The sequence below is a fragment of the Fusarium vanettenii genome, assembly GCF_000151355.1.
Source record: "Fusarium vanettenii 77-13-4 chromosome 2 genomic scaffold NECHAsca_26_chr2_2_0, whole genome shotgun sequence".
In the NCBI taxonomy this organism is placed as follows: domain Eukaryota; kingdom Fungi; phylum Ascomycota; class Sordariomycetes; order Hypocreales; family Nectriaceae; genus Fusarium; species Fusarium vanettenii.
The window spans coordinates 591,093-606,671 of NW_003315859.1; the positions used below are offsets into that span (position 1 = coordinate 591,093).

The following is a 15,579-nucleotide window of genomic DNA, read 5'->3' on the forward strand; positions in this document are numbered from 1 at the left end:
TTGACACGAAACGTCTGCTTCGCGTCTTATTTACAAGGCCCAGCCCGTAACTTTCCTTGTCGTTTTCTGTCCCATATCTTGTGACTGTTTACTGCTCTCCTTTTCCTCAACCCTACGTTAGGCTGCTGGCACAAAACGCATCGCATTCCCGTCGCGGCGTTTTGTCTAGTATAACTCTCCCACCCTTTGGGCCGTCACCCGGCAACGCACCATGTTCTACTCTGAGTCCCTGCTCCAGAAGAGCGGGCCACTCGCTCGCATCTGGCTTTCTGCCAACCTCCAGCGCAAGCTCTCAAAGAAGCATGTGCTCCAGTCGAATATCGCCGATAGTATAGCTCTCATGATCACACCGAGCCAGGCACCCATGGCTCTCCGGCTGAGCAGCCAGCTACTACTCGGGGCTGTTCGGATTTACCAACGCAAGGCACGATACTTGCTGGATGATTGTGATGATACTTGGATAATGATGCAGATGGTATCTAAGATCCCTTCTTCCGTCTTATGACATGTGCTGACGTCCCCAGACGTTCCGACCAAGCATAGACCATGATCTGCCTATCAGTCTTCAACATCCCGACCCCGAAACACTCACACTTCCTAATGAGATCATACCTTACAATGGTTTTGAACTCGCCCCTCCCCCAGACGCAAACTGGCTCCTGTCTCAGATAGGAGACGTGGGCATTGTCCCAATCAGCCCCAAGCGCCGAGTCACACTACGTGACATCACCTTACCAGAGATTTTGACCCCGAGCCAATATACTGGGATGTATGAAGAAGCTGTGGTGCCTACGGAAGGTGTAGACCTTGAGCTTGACTTCGGTATTGAGATTGGTCGAGAAGCGCCAGCTCCTCGCCCGTTTGAGGAGGAAATGGTCAGCGAACTGGAACCAAGGCCAGCTGAGAAGGAGGGCCCTGAGATTGAGCCGCCCTTCGAAATAGAACCGGGCGAACTGGCATTCGGGGGCGAAGAGTTTGAGTTCCATCCAGCCGACATCACTGCCCCTCCACTTCCCGAATCACCGTTGTCCGAGATCAGCGAAGAGATCGTTCAGCAGATCGAGGAGGAAATTCCTGAGCTTCGCCCATCTGAACCCCGTGAACCTGAGGAGGAGCGCCCACTACTGCGGCGGCCTGAACAACGTATCAGAAGGCGGAGGATTTTGGCGCCAGATGAGGAGATTACCCTTTCGAGCCGCCAAATTCAGGACCAGCAGACGAATCACGAGGTAATCACCAGACCCACGAGATTCTATCCCCGAGACCCGCTCCTAGGCGCCTTGATGGGCATGCAGGCATCCGGTGGTTTCGTCTCTTCTATTATGATGGAAGGACGAAGTGCTGCATGGGCCCCTGAGCTTCGAGGAGTCCTTTCCTTTGATGCCGTTCAAGAAGCGAGACAACTGGCACGGAAGCGTCCGGCTAGGGAAGTTGAAGTCGAAGTCGAACCAGAGCAAAGAGTCTCCAAGTCACCACGACTGGAAATTGCTGAGGAGCCAGCATTTGAGTTTGGAGAGGAGGGTGTTGCGGAGCCAAGCATTGTCGGCGGAGAAACCATGATGGAGATTCCCGCCTTTGAAGCCAGTCCCCCTTCTCCCAGCATCCCTGCTGAGCGGCTTCCAATCCCGATAACCACCGAACATGCCGTCTACACTTTGCGAGATCAGTTTGGCGCTGAGGCTGCCACCAGTTCCGAGGTTCGGGAGAGTAGGTCTGTCATTTTCCAAGATTTCGTCCCTGAGCAAGAAACAACCAAGGCCGAGGCAACCAAAATGTTTTTCGAGTGTCTTGTGCTTGCTACGAAGGGCGCAATTAAGCTTGAACAGGGGCTAGGGCTGGGGGATCCTATCCAGGTATGGGCGAAGGAGAGCCTTTGGGGCGACTTTGCGGAGAGGGCTACGGGTGGCGGAATGGTATAATAGCAGATCATGCTATAGAGTTGTAATTTTGACTTTGCTGAAATGTCCGAAAGGGGCCATCACTATCAGTCACTATATAAGAATACAGCCATGAACAAATGGCTATCTCAAGATCCAAGAACGTCAAACACCGTGATTAACCCACTGCTACACCTCTTCATGCGGTAACCTCTTAAACTTCCTACAGCACTCAATCTGGAGACTGTGCCTCATCATACACGACAGAGAAGTCCACCATCCAGGTTATAGTCCCAATCATGGCTCCCAACACCTGAAAGAGCAAAAAAGCTGGAAGTGGGATTATCCTTCTCCTTGACCTGGAGTAACCGACCGTAGTTGCTAACATAGAAGTCCTGCTAAAAGTTTCCGGAAAATGGGTTGGCCTGGTTGATGTATGCACGCGTGTTTGGCGCCCACTCTCGCCAGACAGCCTCCTTGTTCTCCTCTGCCCACGCGGCGGCGGCGGCGAGGGCATTCTGGGGCGACAACGTGTTAGTGTCAATATCGACGCCGGCGGCCATGAGATGTAGGTAGGGAAGAGCGAAGTCGGGATAGAACCAGCTCCCCTGGACATGGTCGCAACTCACGGCCGAATTGTTGTTGAATCACGAAGATGCGACCAGGTTGGTCCTGATTAATGCCCCGTCTGTGGACCAGCCAGTTGAGGGCGTCCCACTCGTCAGAGACCCGTTAGCGTCGAGTGGATGATTCGTGCATCTCGGCTCTGCAAGGGCGACGCAGAGGAGGGTATTAGCAAGAAGAGTCTTGGTATATAGCATAATCAAGGAGAGCTAGATGAGAATAAGACCATAGAGTGAAGTTAAAACATTGAAAGTACGACGTAGGATTTCACCTTGACACTAATTAGTTTAACCCATGTGTGATGAATGTTATGCAGTGGAGTGCCCGAGGTCGCTCGTATACTCGTATTCACGAGTCAGTCCTTCGTACCGCATACGAACCACCCCTGGGCGTATGGTGACGCTGAGATTCGTAGATCAAATCTCCAATCTGTAAATCTGATTTGCTCAACAGAGCCACTCCGTGAGGTATGTAGGTATGTCAAGGCAGATTGCGAGGACCGCGGTTCAATCTGGCCTAGCAAGGAGGCAATGGAAGGGCAGCCTCGTCATGCTAGGTATCTGTCTTTTCTTTTAAAACTGCCACCACCCGATTACCCACCCTCCTGGCATCAAACCTCCTCTTTAGACATTCGCTCTTGCTGAACACCTATTACCAGACGATCGACTCGGTTGCTTGCGGCAGACGCACTAGGATCATGGACCTGCAAGATAACACCTATGGCTCAACCGTGAGCATGCCGCCGCCGTATAGCACGGCTGTTCGCGAGGACGCCATCGAAATGGAGCCCGCTATGAAAGGTTTGTTCCCAAATATGCAATCCGCAGGCGGACATCGAAGCCGGCTAACTGTGCTTGATCTTCAAAGACGATGGCCGTATCAACATCGACATGAACTCGCGAGCGATCAAATACCTCTCCCTACTTCCAAACTTGAAGCCGAAGCCCATAGACGAACCCGACGAAGCTCCCCCAGCCTACTACCCCCCTCAGCCGCACGACAGCGCCCGGGAGTCCTTCCCAGTAAAACTCAACATCGTCATTCAGGTTGTCGGCAGTCGCGGAGATGTCCAACCTTTCGTGGCGCTGGGGAATGAGCTGCAAGAACATGGACATCAGGTTCGGCTCGCGACACACGCGGTATTTGAGTCGTTTGTGCGCGATGCTGGCCTTGGTTTCTACTCAATTGGGGGCGATCCAGCCGAGCTGATGGCATACATGGTGCGGAATCCAGGGCTTATACCCAGTATGAAGAGTCTTCAGGCGGGTGATATACGGAGGAAACGGATCATGATGGCCAACATCCTACAGGGGTGTTGGCTATCTTGCATCAGTCCTGACCCGGTATCCGCGGTTCCCTTCGTGGCAGATGCTATCATTGCCAACCCACCCAGCTTTGCTCATGTTCACTGCGGTCAGGCACTTGGGGTGCCGGTCCACATAATGTTCACCATGCCCTGGACGAGTACGGCAGCATTCCCTCACCCGCTCGTCAATATCAAACTCGGCCAAGGATCCAGCTCTGAGCCTTCTATTGTCAACTATTTCTCCTACGGTGTGGTTGAATTTCTCACATGGCAAGGGTAAGCTGTTCCCCAAGAGATGTAGAGGCAAAAGCCTATCGGGAGCCAGGAGTGACTGACCTTTTCTACCAGACTTGGAGACGTCATCAACCAGTGGAGAGAGGGCATCGACCTGGAGCACATTGCCTTTTCAGAAGGACCGTGTCTAATTGAAAAGCTCAAAACACCTATTACGTACTGCTGGTCTCCAGCGCTTGTGCCAAAGCCTGCAGACTGGGGCTCCAATATAGGCACGTTCGCCGTCGGGTTTCTTACTGTTCCATCGCCAGCTCTGAGCTAACAACCCGCAGATGTATGCGGCTTCTTCTTTCGCGAGCCGCCGGACTACTCGCCAACCCCAGAGCTTCACGAGTTCCTGCAAGCCGGGCCACCACCCGTGTATATAGGCTTTGGCAGCATCGTGTTAGATGATCCGCAACGCATGTCTTGCATGATTCTCGAAGCCGTTCGAATCACAGGCGCCAGGGCCCTTATCTCGAGAGGCTGGAGCAAGTTGGATGGCCCTGACTCGAACAACGTCATGTTCCTGGGTGATTGTCCCCGTGAGTGGCTTTTCCCGCATGTAGCTGCTGTTGTACATCATGGAGGAGCTGGCACAACTGCTTGTGGCTTGTTGAATGGGCGGCCAACTACGATCGTACCATTTTTTGGCGAGTAAGTGTTTTTGGGTGTTCGACACATCGTCTTATTCTTACTGACAGTGATCTTTTGCGTCTCAGCCAACCATTTTGGGGAAACATGGTAGCAGCTGCCGGGGCAGGCCCTGAACCGATCCCCCAAAAGTCCTTGGCCGTTGACAATCTCGTCGAAGCCATCCGATTCTGTTTAACGCAGGAAGCTGCTGAATCTGCTGCCAAGATTGCAGGTAAGATGCGGTCCGAGATGGGCGTCAAGGCTGCTGTGGCATCCTTCCACAATCATCTTCCTCGAGACGAGCTCGAGTGCGATATCATCAAGGGCCAACCCGCTGTGTGGACCTGCTCCAAGAAGCACCGCCGGCTTAAGCTTTCCAAAACGGCGGGAGAGATTCTTTCGAGCCATCTCAAGGTTAATGCAGGAAGCTTAGTGATGTAGACTTTGACCCTTAACCCTCGAGTTTAGATTGTCAGTTTACCAATCCAGCTTCCAGGTACGAGAGCCGTCACACCGTCATAGAAGCACGTCGATGGGAACCAATCACCGGCACTATAGCAGCTGCCATAGGGGTTAGTGCCGACCTGGCCAAGTCGGCTGTTGACACCGTTGTCAAGCCCATGAAGACCTACCAGCAACGGAACGAACCAGACTCAGAGCATCACCTTGATCCTGCAGATGCAGCCACAGTGACGGCCCTTCAAAGCCTGGATGCGAGGAGAGCGAAGCACTCGAGAGGATGCCTCAGCACAGCCAAGTCTGTGTCCGCGGTGTCAGCACATAGTGTGTCAAGACTGCTAAAGCAACCTTTGAAGGGTTTCGTCATCATCCCATTCGCCTTCGCCGAAGGCTTCCGCAACGTTCCCCTCCTGTATGGCGAGGAGGTCCGAGACTATGGCGAGATCTGCGACTGGAAGTCAGGTATCACGTTTGGGGCTAAGGCCGTTGTGTTTGGCATGGTAGACGGCATTGCCGGTCTTTTCATTTTGCCCTACGAGGGTGCCAAGAAACAAGGCGTGCTTGGAGCTGCGAAAGGGGTTGGAAAAGGTGTTGCCGGCCTAAGCAGCAAGCTCTTCACTGGTATGCATGTCATTCCCAGTTTCCCGGCATGACGACTCTAACCAAGACAACTCGCAGCGACCGTCGGTTTAGGTACTTACCCCCTACAGGGAATTTACAAGAGCATACGGCGTCTCGCCAAATCCAAGACTCGCCAGACTATCCAAAGGGCTCGGTTGGCTGAAGGCAAGTACTTGGCAGACAAGGGTCGTGAAAGGGGCGTTAGTGACAAGGCCATCATGGACACATTTGATGCCATGACGGCGAGGGGACTTCGGACTTAGCATGGTGCAGAATTAGTTTCATTAATACAGAGATGTACTTTTTGGGCCCCTTAATCATCTATTCTCCTTCAAAAACTTCACTCTGTGGCCAAGCCATAACCTCGCACCAAAAAGGACCAATATGGCGCGCAATTAGTTCCACGAGTGTTGACCCGGCACCCCCAAGAAAGACCCAGAACTCCCGGTACCGATGGACAATGGCGGCATAGTAGCTCAAGACAGCCAAGGCTTCCGGGCGGTGCTGGTAAAGAGCGTCGACATAATCGTCTGGAACGAGGAGTGGCCAGGCCATGGTGGCATGGACGGCCAGGTCGAACCGCGTGGGCTCCAACCTGATCGTGTCCAGCACCCACTGAACCTGTTTCAGAGCGTCCAAGCACGCGTCTAGGGATAGTGATGATATGCCGGGGGTTGATTGCAGAAACTCTCGCATCCTGGCCGTGTCGGTTCCAGGTTCGAGCTGGTCGGCTCTGTCGGCCCAGTCGACGATGTACAGCAGAGGCTTCAACTCCGACTGAAGGATCAACCCCCAGTATTGGTTGGTGACGGCACGTACCCCACGATGAAGGCGGATATAAGCTACAAAGGCGCTGATAAAGGCGACCAGACTATGATGGTTGTTGGCGAGGGTGTTGCGGAGCACATGGACGCCGAGTAGAGTTGCAAAGACGAACGAGGTTAGGTGATTACTCTCAGAGATGTCAGCCTTGGTTTCGTTGAAGGCGGACAGGGCGCGCGTCTGCAGTTCCGTAGCCTGTTGGTGGTAAACTGAGGCCATAGCGGGATCGGATACTGCTCGATGGAGCGCCGAGAGGGCAAGTAATTGGTCGAGGAGATAGGGCGTTGTGAGGGCATTGTCGACGGCGAGCGTGATGATTGGCTTCATGTCGCACTGAAGCGCCATGAATTCAGCCAGGTTACATTCTGCATGGTGAAGGAAGGCTAGGTCCATGGCGGTAAAGGTCCCAGCCTCGGCTCGCGGCTGGGGGGTTTCTGAGACACGGGGCGTGGGCGTGGGCGAAGTCGGGGTCTCGGGTTTCTGATTCTGATACGAGCATGGGCGGTCGCCGAAAACGCACTTTGAGCATCTGGGACGGCCCTCGTCGCATTTGACGCGGCGTTGCTTGCATGTGACGCAGCCGTTTCTCGATTTACGGTGCGTGCGTCGAGTGTCCTGGCGCTGGCTCGATTGGTCTGACATTTTCGTATCCGAGCGGGGGGTATGTGGATGTGCACAATCTGGCCAAGAGAGATGGAAGAGCAATTGGGAATGCGAGCAATTTACGAGACGCCTGATGATGTGGGTTGAGCACGAGTCAGTCATGAGTACCCATGCCTCCTCAGGCGCTGATGTACGACTAACGCATGGCTTGACTCGTACCGAGTACGAGAGTGGGGTCCTTGTACTCTTGTATAGGCACAGTACACTAAACTAGTTCCACACATAGTTGTATGTCTAGCCAATACCCAACCCTTCACCAACGTAGATAAAGCGTCACATCTCGTCGACTATTTCCATGGATACAAACTTGTTGTATATATATATATAAGCCATCATATTTCTGCTCTCTATCTTGTTTCCTCAGTTTATATTCCTTACCCGTGATTTACTCCTTCGAGGGCCCGTCTTCCAACACACCATCGAAACCCGCTCGACATAGCGCCCAACCCTGTCAAACGCAATGGCTGAACTGAAACCTTACAGAGGAGATTACTATCTCTGGCTTTACATCCCTTCTACGCCTGCCGCAGCTTTGTTCACTGCTCTCTTCACCCTGGGAACGGCCTACATCGCGTGGCGCATGTTTAAGAGTCGCACTTGGTTCTGCACTGCGTTTGTTGTTGGTGGCCTTTGTATGTCAACTATTATTGCTCAAGCTGTCCCTATTAACTTGCTAACTTGAAGCTTGTCCAGTGGAAGTTGTTGGTTATGCTGCGAGGGCTGTAGCCAAGAACAAGACCGAACAACTCATGCCCTACGTCATTCAAAGTACCTTCATTCTCGTCGCCCCCGCCCTATTTGCTGCCACCATCTACATGATCTTGGGACGCCTCATCCGAGCCCTCGACGCCACGGCCCTGTCCATAGTCCCTGTGAGGTGGCTTACAAAGATCTTTGTTTGCGGTGATATAGCCTCCTTTGTCGCTCAGGCCACCGGGGCCGGTGTCATGGTGACGGCCGACTCGATGAAAACGGGCGAGAATATCATCTTGGGCGGCTTGTTTATTCAGATCGTCATTTTCGGCCTCTTTGCTGTCACAGCAGCCATCTTTCATGTTCGGGCCCTACGATGCCGTCCCCGTACTTGCATTGAGTGGGAAAAGACCATGACCATGCTCTATGTCGTCAGTGCTTTGATCATGGTGCGATCAATCTTTCGCGTTATCGAGTATATCATGGGCCATGACGGATACCCGCTTAGGAACGAGTGGACTCTCTACGTCTTTGACGCTCTGTTGATGTTTGGCGTCGTTTGCATGTTGGCATGGAGATATCCTTGTGACCTGCGTCCTCAAAAGAGTCGAGATCTGGACGTTACCCTCGAGTCGGCAAGTAGAGAACACACAGGAATCTTTGCCAGGGCCTGGCGGTGCCTGCCGTTTCAACTGCTCAGGGGCTAGCGTCAGCAAAGGGTTGAGATATAAGTAAAGAGGCAAGAAGACGCACACAGGCAACCGATTAGAAATGGAATGAAAGCCCATGTTCTCGACCCGATCAGGAGTTGCAGGTGACGAATCGACACACCACCAAACAGTACGGCGAACAGGACTGCTGGCGAAGGAAGGATCGAAGTGGTATAGTTTGAATCCTCCATCGCTCGACTCAGACTCGGTATCTCCAGCCATTTTTGTGTGATGCCTTACAGAGCTGCTGGGAAAACAGAGGGGAATGTTGATAGTCTAAAGATCAGGAGGAATGGCGCACGAAGGTAAGTGCTTGAGGCTTGGGGCTGGCTCAACGACTGTAGAAGGACAATAGTTTTAAAGGAACAACATAACATGTCTTGATAATAACGAGGCGAATCCTTTGCCGTTAGTTGGCAATCTTGGACATCTAAGTTAATGCAGGGGCACAGAGGGAGGCAGGGTCTAGGTACAATGCTTGGCTTGCAGCGGCTGAGCCAAGATTATGACCTGAAACCAATGCATCCAAAATGACCGATACGAAGCAATGCGAATGCCCTCGTACTTCATCGGTTCGAGGTTTCAACTTCGGCAACCTCAAGTCCTTAGCACTAGGCTCGTATTCTGTACGAACCCCCGGTAAACTCCACTTGGTGCTCCACTACTCAAATAGTACGTACTTCCTCTACCAAGGTAGCCTACGTGCCAACCTACTACCCAGAAAGTGATCTACCGACGGACGCAGTTCGGACAATTGTCCTCGCCCCCATCAGTCTTGTACACGCAAGCCTCAAAAATCCACATTGTAGGCTTCGCTAAGAATACCAAGTGGCCGGAAATATGGCCTCACGAGAGGTATAGACATCTGGGTGACTACAATTGGTCCCCGATTGTTGAAAAGGGACAAACATGAGTACCACTCGACTCAATTTCACATCTTCAAATGCATCTTTTTAGGCTCTTAGATTCTGCTACGCTCCTGAAAGTGGTCACCTTGGCCCATTCAGCCTTGGGAGCTACTTCGTCTACTAGGGCATTCGTTTGTTTCCGGCCTCACTCTGATGGCCCAGCTGGGTACTCCCGATCTGATGGTGTCAGCGTGTTTCCGTCTGGAATTACGGTTGCAGCGACTTGGGACAGAGATCTCATGTACAAGCGTGGTGTCGCGCTCGGTGAAGAGTTTAAGGCGAAGGGTGCACACGTCCATTTTGGGTATGTCAGTCACCATAGTGTGCTGTGATGCTGTGCTCGCTAATCCTTCTTAAACACGCCTTCCTCGGGGCCTCTGGGACGCCATGCCCTAGGCGGACGTAGGTGGGAGAATTTCGGGCCCGACCCCTATCTAGCGGGTGCTGCAATGAGTGCTTCAGTGCTCGGCATTCAGTCCGTCGGCGTTCAAGCATGCTCTAAGCATTACATCAGCAACGAACAGGAAACGCAGCGAACCTCAAGCATCCAAGGAAACAATACAGTCATCGACGCCATCTCTTCCAACATTGACGGCCGCACCCTTCACGACCTCGACCTCTGGCCCTTTGCCAATGCCGTCAAGGCTGGAACTGCCTGCATCATGTGTTCTTACAACCGCGTCAACGTCAACTACTCTTGTGCCAATTCTGAGCTGATGGCTATTCTCAAGGAAGAGCTCGCGTTCCTGGGTTACGTCGTGTCAGATTGGTATGCGACACATGGCACAGCTAGCCACGCCAATGCAGGCCTTGATATTGAGATGCCCGGAAATGTTAGTGCCCTGGCTGGCCCTTCCTACCTCGGCGGCTGCTTCTTAGCGCCGTCAAGGACGGTCAAGTACCGGAGTCTCGCCTTGATGACATGGCCGAGCGAGTCTTGACCCCATACTTCCTATTGGGACGACTACCCTACCGTTGATCCCGCCAGTGGAGCTTCCTTCTCTGTCTATCAGTACGGACACAAGTCCGAACTTCTCCTTAACTTTCCAAAAGTCCCGGCGCGCGACGTTCGTGGTAACCACGCCACGCTGATTCGGCAACCAGGTGCAGCTGGCCCAACAACTGGGTTCATGTACCTTGATTACGGCCAGAATCCTAAAGGTTTCGAGACAGGGACGGTCGACATTGGCGGTGGCTCAGATACTGTCAGACGTACGAATCTGATCACACCACTAGATGCGGTCAGAAAACACGCCGAGATGATGAATGGTCGTGTCCAAGTCCTCCTGGACAACGAGGATCTTGTAGATGGACGTTTCAGAACCATCTATCCTGTACCGGATGTCTGCCTCCTGTTCTTGAAGGCATACGCGTCGGAAGGCCAAGAAAGACGTTCTATTGAACTTGCATGGAACGCGACCAAAGCTGTAGAAAATACAGCGGCAGGGTGTCCAAACACTGTGGTTGTTGTACTTGGGCCAGGAGTCGTCACGATGCCCTGGGCAGACAACGAGAACGTCACAGCCATCCTCTCGGCGCATTACCCTGGCAAAAAAGAGAAACTCAATCGCCGATGTTCTCTGGGGCCGCGCTGAGCCGTCTGGCTGTCTTCTTTACACGATCCCCAAGAACCTTGCTGACCATGGAAAACCTATCGTCAACCTCAGTCAACCAGTGGTGGACCCTGATGCCTGGCGATCAGACTTTGACGAGAGACAGATGATTGACTGCCGACATTTCGACACGGACGGTATTGAGCCGCTCTTTGAATTTGGATTCGGCCTCTCCTACACCCAGTTCAATATGTCGAGTAGCCTCACTGTTCATGTCAGCCCCGGGCTTAGCTTTCACGCCGACGAGTCTAAGGGAGTTGCTCCTGGTGGCTTAAAGGATCTTTGGACGCCTGTGGCTGAGGTGATTATTGGGATCGCTAATGTGGGAGACTCGGCGGGGACTGCTGTACCTCAGCTGTATGTGTCCTTGCCCGCTGACAAGACTCGCGCCGATGTTATGCAGATGATTACCCCATGTCGGCGTTATCCTGATGCTGCACACATGCACAAGCTGTTGTTTGGAGAGCTTCACGGTGCCCTAGGATTCTATCTCTCCATCCATCTTGCCTGATCTGCTCAAATCGAACAGAAGCTTTTCGAGCAACTATTAGATCTTGACTTCTTTGCCCACCTTGCCATCAGGGTCAATCACTGGCTTGATTGACTTTCGCGCGTTTGTTACTTGTTCAAATGCGTGGCCAACCTTGAGCAGGGTCATGTCTGAGTGACGTGTCCCTACGAAAAGAATACCAAACCCGGCAGCTCAGTCAATATTGATGCTTCGAAATATAGACTCGAGCGTGCTTACGTAATATTGGGACCTGTTGATACAATGTCCAAATTTGTTCTTCTCCAGCTTTTGATCATCCGGGAAACGGCCGAGGGGCACCGATAAACATGGGCATCCGCCCACTTCAGCTGTTGTGTCGGTAGCCCCAGTTAGAACAATTAAATCACACTCCGTTCTGTCCAATAGCTCTGGAATCTGCTTTGCCATGCGTTGGCGTCGCTTCTGCGAAGAATGGTACTTGGACGAGCCCGGAGGGGTTTCTTGGCTGAACCTCTCTGCCCTCCTCCACGCCTCCATGCCGTATTCTGCCTCTGCCTCGCTGGGCGTTGCGGTGGTATGGTTCATGATGTCTTTTGGTGAATGAAGTCCCAAGGGATTTTTCTCGAAGCCAGCGAGATAATCCTTCATATCTGCGTTTGATCCATCGAGATTATTATACAGCTGCACATGGGGCCAGACAAGACCGAGGACCGGCAACCTACTCTGGCGCAGCTCGACAAGAAAAGAACACTCCCATTCATCCTTGTTGTTTCCGTAGTACCCTTTACGAAACTCTGAGAATCCAACATTGTCGACGATTGTAGCACCAAGCCTAGACAGCACCGATAACGCTTCGTCAAGGTGGCGCGCCTTGACTGCATCTGAACTGAGAACGTGCCGGGGGACCTACGCCAGCCGTCAGCTAGTACGCAGCGCGACATTCAAGCGTCGTAATCTTTCTTAGACTCACGCCGATTCGCAATCCGCGCAGGTCGTTTGAAGCACAGGCTTCGGTGTAGTCCTGCGGCCGAACCACGTCATGTTCATCCCGTGGGTCCTTGATTGTAAAAGGATCATGCTCGTCTTGTCCGTTGGAAGTCCAGACTCAGCCTATTTGCTTTGATGGGCGGAACCTGTAACCAACCTGCAATCACATTGAGGACGGTCGCGGCGTCGAGCACGGAAATGGCTATGACACCCACAGTGTCCTGCAACTGACTTACAGGGTAAACTCCATGGCGAGAGACGACTCCAACGGTAGGCTTGAAGTCTACAACAGCAGCCCTCGATGCAGGGTTGATGATGCTACCGTGCGTCTAGCATAGAGTTAAATCCGCGCATACGATCAAGGGCAAGCTTGTCTGTATGCCATTGTGTTCAAAGATGATGTGTGCGCCAACCAACAAGTTTGGCAATTCGCCGAGATGTTGCATTCAAGCTCTAACTAACATTTTCCTTCCCGTACTCCTTCACGACCGAAACCTTCTTCCTTCCCCTTGAGTCACTCCTATGACTCAACGACTTGAAAACCTTGATTCCCCCTCCGTAAGTTCCACCTCTTCGCCACCTGCACATGGTGTTGAGAGACTACAGCTTAAGAAGATAGAAAGGTAGATAATTCTCTTATTTCTTATATAGAGGTTAAAGTAGCTAAAATACCTATAAGAGATTAGACCTTTTATAATAATATAGCTAAATATAACTTTTCTATTATTATAGAAATTTAAGTAAATTATGATATTAATATTAGGTTATAATATGATAATATATTAAAGATCTATTCTTTGAGGGAGGTGGAAGGAGGGGGAGAAGAGGCAACCGGGCTGTCTATGGTGTGGAAGAAGGAGCCTGACGACCGCGGGTAGGGGTTAGTTGCCGCCCGGGAGCCTCCCCCGTCCGATCTCAGCGTGTGAAGTCGCGCAATGGAATGCCTGCTGACCAACGAACAGGGCATGCTACTTGGGGGGGTCTCTAATTCGTCCGCACCTCTCACCCGTTAGTTGTCCGAACTGTATGTGCATGGCCTCCTGGATACGATGCATCTGTATCTTGTGACCTCGAGTATGTCGCGCCTAGCCCTCCAGCCTATGCCTACCACTCATCATCCTGATGCAGCGTTATTGCCATTCACGATTTCAACGATGCCTCGTTCGATTCATGGAAGAGTGAGGGGATGGACTGGCTGGAGCTGCTTAACGAGCAACTGCCGCGGGCTCGTGTGATGGCATTTACATATACCGCACCATCTCTAGCTAATTTTGAGGGCAGAATCAAGGATATTGGCTATCACCTATCAACGAGGCTCGACGCTGCTCGACAAAGTCAAGAGGTAATACACATGCGGTCTCAGCATACCCGTAGCCCAGCTGACTCGGTGCTATAGGAAAAGTGCCGCCCTCGCCTTTTCATCTGCCATGGACTAGGGGGAGTGGTGTTAAAGAAGGTTTGTGTGCCCGAGCCGCCCAAAAATCATGAAAGTTCTAGCATGTGGGCAGGCTGTCAATTTAGACGCCGAGTCTTGCGTGGTGGATGACCAGTCTGCTGTTGCCTTCTTCGCTACACCTCATACACCAGGAACAGATGACCAGGCGAAAGACCTTGTCGATAACTTGGTCACTATTCAGTATCACGCTTGGTCTGATATATAACAACATCGGCGCTGTGTGGGCTACCCGAGGTGACCGGGAAATCGGCGCGGAGGTCACAGGCAAGGCCATCGAACACCGTGAGAAATGCCTTTCCCGAAGCGACCCAGATATCCAAGAGCTTGCGACCTCGTACAGCAACTATGCAAATCACTTGCGAATGTTGGGCCGAATTGAGGACGCCAAAAAGTACTTCTTTAAGGGATTGGATATCCGCCGCCAGTGTCCTGGAAGTACCCCGGAGCTTGAGGAGTTCACACTGGGCAACATTGCCGGTTTCTTCTCTGAGCAGCCAGACAAGGAATCGATGGATCTCGTTCTCAAGTACATCAGACAGGCAATGGACTTGCATCCCAAGTGCAGCAAGCTCAGCAGCTACATGCTCATATTCGAATACGGCCATGGCAAAATTCTCGCATCACTCGGACGATACCAAGAAGCATATGATGTACAAAAAGAATGTCTGAAAAAGCGACAAGACATGGAGGGCGACAGCCACTACATCACTGGCACTTCGTTTCACCGCACGGGCTGCCTGGCGTATCAGCTCAGTAGGGATCCGGACATCTCGCCGGAGACGCGCACAGAACTTGAATCAGAGGCCATTCAGATGCTCCGTGAGGCGCGAAATACCTTCAGGATCAATTCTCAAGAGCCAAGTTTACCACCTCGATCGTGCCTGAAGCTTGCGTGGGTGCTAAAGGAGGTTGGACAAAGGGAAAATGACATGGCGAAGCTTGGTGAAGCAGGCGAAATGCTGGCGGGAGCACAAGAGGGTTTCAAGCAAATAAAAACGGGCAATGTCAAGTTTCCCACTGATGATTTGGAATTGGATCTCTTGGTCAGACCAACGTTCAGATGAGGAGCAGGCCCAATGCTCTTGAGATATCATTGCTGGGGAAGACTAGCTGCTTTCTTACATTAGCTTTTCTTTCTCTTCATTTCTTTCCTTTTGGGACCAACCTTCGTCACTCCCTTAGATAGAATCAAGAAGCGTAATTTCAATCATCTCTTCTACCCGCACTCCTATTACATACCTCAAGCTTCCAAGAGTCATAAGCCCGGTCCGCTAGCTTCTATGAGCTAATTATCTATTTATGCTACTTCTAGCTTTCAATGGGCATCGTGTCAACTCCATACTCTCAGCCGGTGCTGCACAATTAGGGACATCAAAAAGTCCCTGAAGAGACTACCACAGGGGCTGAGCGAGACGTATGCAAAGCTTCTGATGCGGTCATG

General features: G+C 52.1%; 5 protein-coding genes across 5 annotated transcripts; 3 read left to right on the forward strand and 2 right to left on the reverse strand.

Annotated features, from left to right (window-relative positions):
- Positions 1 to 211: 211 nt before the first annotated feature.
- NECHADRAFT_77123 (uncharacterized protein) lies at positions 212 to 6,059 on the forward strand (the record flags this gene model as incomplete). The annotated part of the gene is made up of 12 exons (XM_003043965.1): positions 212 to 475; positions 525 to 1,913; positions 2,283 to 2,410; positions 2,818 to 2,968; positions 3,160 to 3,301; positions 3,369 to 4,083; positions 4,156 to 4,226; positions 4,374 to 4,737; positions 4,785 to 5,130; positions 5,185 to 5,212; positions 5,287 to 5,796; positions 5,869 to 6,059. The coding sequence occupies 12 exons, from the start codon at positions 212 to 214 to the stop codon at positions 6,057 to 6,059; spliced, it is 4,299 nt and encodes a 1,432-aa protein (XP_003044011.1).
- A 58-nt stretch (positions 6,060 to 6,117) lies between these two features.
- On the reverse strand, positions 6,118 to 7,260 carry NECHADRAFT_91510 (uncharacterized protein; the record flags this gene model as incomplete). Its single annotated transcript, XM_003044072.1, has 1 exon — positions 6,118 to 7,260. One exon carries the CDS (start codon positions 7,258 to 7,260, stop codon positions 6,118 to 6,120), a length of 1,143 nt encoding a protein of 380 aa, XP_003044118.1.
- A 481-nt stretch (positions 7,261 to 7,741) lies between these two features.
- Positions 7,742 to 8,681, forward strand: NECHADRAFT_77125 (uncharacterized protein; the record flags this gene model as incomplete). Its single annotated transcript, XM_003043966.1, has 2 exons — positions 7,742 to 7,913; positions 7,975 to 8,681. 2 exons carry the CDS (start codon positions 7,742 to 7,744, stop codon positions 8,679 to 8,681), a joined length of 879 nt encoding a protein of 292 aa, XP_003044012.1.
- Positions 8,682 to 9,214: 533 nt separating this feature from the next.
- On the forward strand, positions 9,215 to 11,716 carry NECHADRAFT_77126 (uncharacterized protein; the record flags this gene model as incomplete). Its single annotated transcript, XM_003043967.1, has 6 exons — positions 9,215 to 9,356; positions 9,494 to 9,539; positions 9,642 to 9,896; positions 9,999 to 10,361; positions 10,581 to 10,896; positions 11,033 to 11,716. 6 exons carry the CDS (start codon positions 9,215 to 9,217, stop codon positions 11,714 to 11,716), a joined length of 1,806 nt encoding a protein of 601 aa, XP_003044013.1.
- Positions 11,717 to 11,908: 192 nt separating this feature from the next.
- On the reverse strand, positions 11,909 to 13,270 carry NECHADRAFT_77127 (uncharacterized protein; the record flags this gene model as incomplete). The annotated part of the gene is made up of 5 exons (XM_003044073.1): positions 11,909 to 12,345; positions 12,418 to 12,601; positions 12,666 to 12,752; positions 12,919 to 13,011; positions 13,145 to 13,270. The coding sequence occupies 5 exons, from the start codon at positions 13,268 to 13,270 to the stop codon at positions 11,909 to 11,911; spliced, it is 927 nt and encodes a 308-aa protein (XP_003044119.1).
- Positions 13,271 to 15,579: the final 2,309 nt, after the last annotated feature.